This window comes from Condylostylus longicornis, unplaced genomic scaffold (assembly GCF_029603195.1).
Source record: "Condylostylus longicornis isolate FDR11 unplaced genomic scaffold, ASM2960319v2 ptg000080l, whole genome shotgun sequence".
Taxonomy (NCBI): domain Eukaryota; kingdom Metazoa; phylum Arthropoda; class Insecta; order Diptera; family Dolichopodidae; genus Condylostylus; species Condylostylus longicornis.
In genome coordinates this window covers 4,080,467-4,084,298 of record NW_026578048.1, presented here as the reverse complement: position 1 = coordinate 4,084,298, position 3,832 = coordinate 4,080,467, and the positions used below count along the sequence as shown (strand labels likewise).

At 21.7% G+C, this 3,832-nt stretch overlaps 1 protein-coding gene across 1 annotated transcript; it reads right to left on the bottom strand.

Annotated features, from left to right (window-relative positions):
- Positions 1-636: 636 nt before the first annotated feature.
- LOC129613059 (uncharacterized) lies at positions 637-3,147 on the bottom strand. Its single transcript, XM_055526971.1, has 2 exons — positions 2,238-3,147; positions 637-2,054 (listed from the first exon to the last, which is right to left on the bottom strand). The coding sequence occupies exons 1-2, from the start codon at positions 3,007-3,009 to the stop codon at positions 1,198-1,200; spliced, it is 1,629 nt and encodes a 542-aa protein (XP_055382946.1). The 5' UTR covers positions 3,010-3,147; the 3' UTR covers positions 637-1,197.
- Positions 3,148-3,832: the final 685 nt, after the last annotated feature.

Below are 3,832 nucleotides of genomic sequence, written 5' to 3'. Positions count from 1 at the left end.
TACGCGGCGAACAGAACAACATTCATGTATAAATAAATGAATGATTTTATTGTGCATGTGTGTGATATATTCCCTATGTATGGATACATGTATTCGATATTTCAAACAAATGTTTGTGTGTGTATATATTGATAAGGGAGAATTTGTGTGAGTAAAAAATTGAAAGAAAACAAACAAAAGAGAAAAAAAAGATAATAAAAATAATATACATAAATTATGAGAGTATGAGATGTCAAATATGAGGTTATTTAGAGGTCAATATTTGACAATAAGTTTTTCAACACAATTCTTTCAATTTTCAAATGTCATACATAAAGCTTTTTTATTTTCGAAAATAATTCTCGAATGAAAATGTGGGTATACTTAAAAATTTTAAAAATTATTACGTAAGTTAATTTTAAAAGTTGTAAAGAAAAGCTTATTTTAGGTTGTTGTATAATATATGTTATGCTTTTGGTTTTGAATAAATTAAAACGATAAGCATTGTTTAACAATGAAAATAAAATTCTGCGACATTAAGTTTATTTTTCTTTGCAAAAAAACTGTAAAATTACAATCTATTTTTAATTATTTTAATGTTTAATTATTGAAAAATGAGAAAAATTAAAGAAAGTCAAGATTTTTTAAATTTATTATTAGCTTGGTTTTGGTTTCAACAATATCTTATGACTATTATAATATTATTATGGCTTAAAATTAGAGTTAAAATCATTTTTAAGTCAAAGAGCTTAAATAATAATCTCTGAAAGTTGTAGTTTTATTCTGTCAATCTACATACCAGTAGATGTCGTCGATTTAGTTAAATGTATAATATTAAAATTTTGTTAGCGTAAAATCGTAGATAACATTATTATTTACAGGTAGTTTCGTAGGTTTGTTTTTCAAAATTATTTATTGTCTTAATATTAGGTTGAAGATTCCGTCAAAACATATTAAAATAAAAAATAACTCATTTTAATTTTATTAAATACTAAATCTCGAGGCTAATTAAAAAAATAACTAAATTAAAAAATAACTGAATTATTTTTTGACAACGTCAAAGTGTAAATATGATAAAAAATTAAATTATAATTTTTGTAAAAAAACCAGTTAATAAGAAAGAGCTTATTGTTTTTTAATAAATTAACTAATGTTAAATATAATTCGGTCTTGTTAAAGGACCTATTATTTTAACTTTTTCCTTAAAAGTTTTAATTTTCATAAATTTTGAAAGCAATGAAATTCTTTAATAAAATGATCCATTGCTTTAAACATAGTATTAATTTTTGATTTATATGGTCCACCACGTCCACAATATAATTGAGCATATGTAATATATAAAATATTATCTGGTGCTATACCATAAAATTGTAAAAAATAAATTTCCATAAAATGGAAAACTTCACTTTTATACCACATTTGATAATCTTCATAAGCTTGTTTAAAAGCTTCAATTGCCTCGTATATTGGTAACAAATGATTTAAATCTTTATCATTGATATTAACGGTCATTGCTGATTTTCCATTATCTTGTTCCATTTCTTTTTCCATTACAGTTTTAGCTGTAATAAATTCATTTTTTATAGCATCTTGACGTTCATTTAACCATAAATCATATGAAGTTGTTATAAAATAATGTAATATTGGACGTTGTTCAACTAAAATTACGAAATTAATAAAAAGTCTAAAATAAAATACTGGATGATTTGGTTGCTCTTCAAGATCTATAATTTTTCCCAATATAATATTTCTGTTATAGTTTTTCTTCACATTAAACATATTAGTGAAATAACTTTTTGGATCGATTTCTAATAATTCATATTCTTCATTAATAATTTCTTCTTTCATTTTATTACTTATATATTTATAAATTTTTTTTTCGATATTATTGTTATGAACTTTTTGAAATCGTCTTGTTACAGATAAAAATCTATTCATTGCTGATTCTAGTGCTTCTTCTCGTATTAATTTCGTGATATATTCAAAATGTATCGCTGATTCGAAATAGTTTAAAAATGATGAGTATGTTTCATCTTCATTTATATGCTGAATTAATTTCCATACTAAAAAATTTGCTATAAAAGAATATTGGCAAAAATTAATATATGTAATTTTCAGTTTGAAAAAAAGGATGACAAAAGTTTGAAAAGCTTGACAAAAAAAAATCTACTTTGAAATGTGAGTGAATATTAAAGAACAAAAATAATAATTGACTCTTTTTTACTTAACTTCCATCAATATTTCTCTTATCAACTTACCAATAATTCTCTTATCATAACTATTCACTAATTCCATTATTTGATCCAATTGTGGGCTTAAAGAAAAATGTGTTACAATTTTATGTCCACTTGCACTTAAATTTAAAAATTCATATGTTTCATCTATAAATTCAATTTTCCAATTAGTATTTGATATTTCAGTGATTGTTTCATCTGTTGCATTAATATTTGATAGCTTAACAGAAAAATTATATAATTCATAACTTGCAGTATTAGCATATTTTGATGATGCACCAAATTTTTCCATAAAACGTTTTACTTTTTTTCTTTGAATTATTTGCGTAGTTATTGGTTCAATTAATAAAGCATTTTTTGCATAAACACATTGAAAGAATGTTATAATACCAATTGAACATAAATCTGATGTAAATTTCATCCAATTAAATAATTTATCATCCCAATCATTTAATTTATATGGCCATATACCAATTAAATTTGATAATGGTTCATATTCTATAAATAAATTTTCAAAATTTTGAAATGGTTTCTTTCGTATATCATCACCATCTTCAATTGTTGATTTAAAATATGAATCATTTACATTAAAATTATTTTCCATTGATTCATAATATAATTTTGCTTTAATACCAAATTCAGTATTAAAGTCATAACGATTACTAACAAATGTTTCATATTTATCTTCTAAATTATATAAAAATGGTGAAACATTTGTAGTTTCACTATAATTACCACAACAAAATTCATAAAAATCAGCACATGGATGAACAGTTGGATTTATTGTAATTTCCATTTCATTTAAGTAACGTTCATAAGTTTTTGGTAAAAGATTAACTTCACTCCATTGACAATGAATATTTTTAATAAATAATTTTAATAAAATTAATGATGTTATTAAATAAAATTTATATAAATTTTTAAAATATATGTTAAATTTATTCAAATTCATTTTATTGAATTTTTTTTATATTTGACTACAATTTAGTTATTTAATTTATTTATTTTTTTTTTTTTGTAGTTTACATTATATTCAAAATTTTGTTTTTGTAACAAGAATAATTCTTTATTTGTCTGGTATTGAATTTATGATGTTATTTTAATGAAGATTAAATTGCTACTAATAAAAACTCTTAAATTATATCTCTTCAATATTTAAAAACAGATAATAATTAATTAAAAAATAAGAAAATCATCAAAAAAATTGATATTGAAATTGATACAAAATCCTATGTATGTACATGAATTTAATTGAGCATAAGAGAGCGACTTGAGATACACAAATAATAAGTTTTCGCAAATTTAAGCTTTTTAATATGTCAATTAAATGATCTTTATGTTTATTTTAATTGCTCTTTTTTTTATTTATAAGTACTCTTCTTTCAATGGAAACCTTTTTGAATGATTTTATATATACAGATTTCAGTCAGTGTACATTCTATAGAATATTTTGTTTTTGCTTTTCTATTTAGATTTTAGATTATTGCGAATTATTTGTACATTTTGTCAAATAATACAGTTAGGGTGCATGTATATACATATTAACAATTAATCGTAATTTATATATCATTTTAGAATAATTTGAAATTATGAGTATTTTTGGGGTCAATATTATTTTT

What these genes read in the sequence shown, in the direction of transcription:
- LOC129613059 (XM_055526971.1), bottom strand. Translation starts at nt 3,009, where the DNA reads ATGGAAATTACAATAAATCCAACTGTTCATCCATGTGCTGATTTTTAT. An exon ending in TTATGATAAGAGAATTATTG is followed by an intron (nt 2,055 to 2,237) that starts GTAAGTTGATAA and finishes ATTCTTTTATAG; the next exon opens with CAAATTTTTTAGTATGGAAA.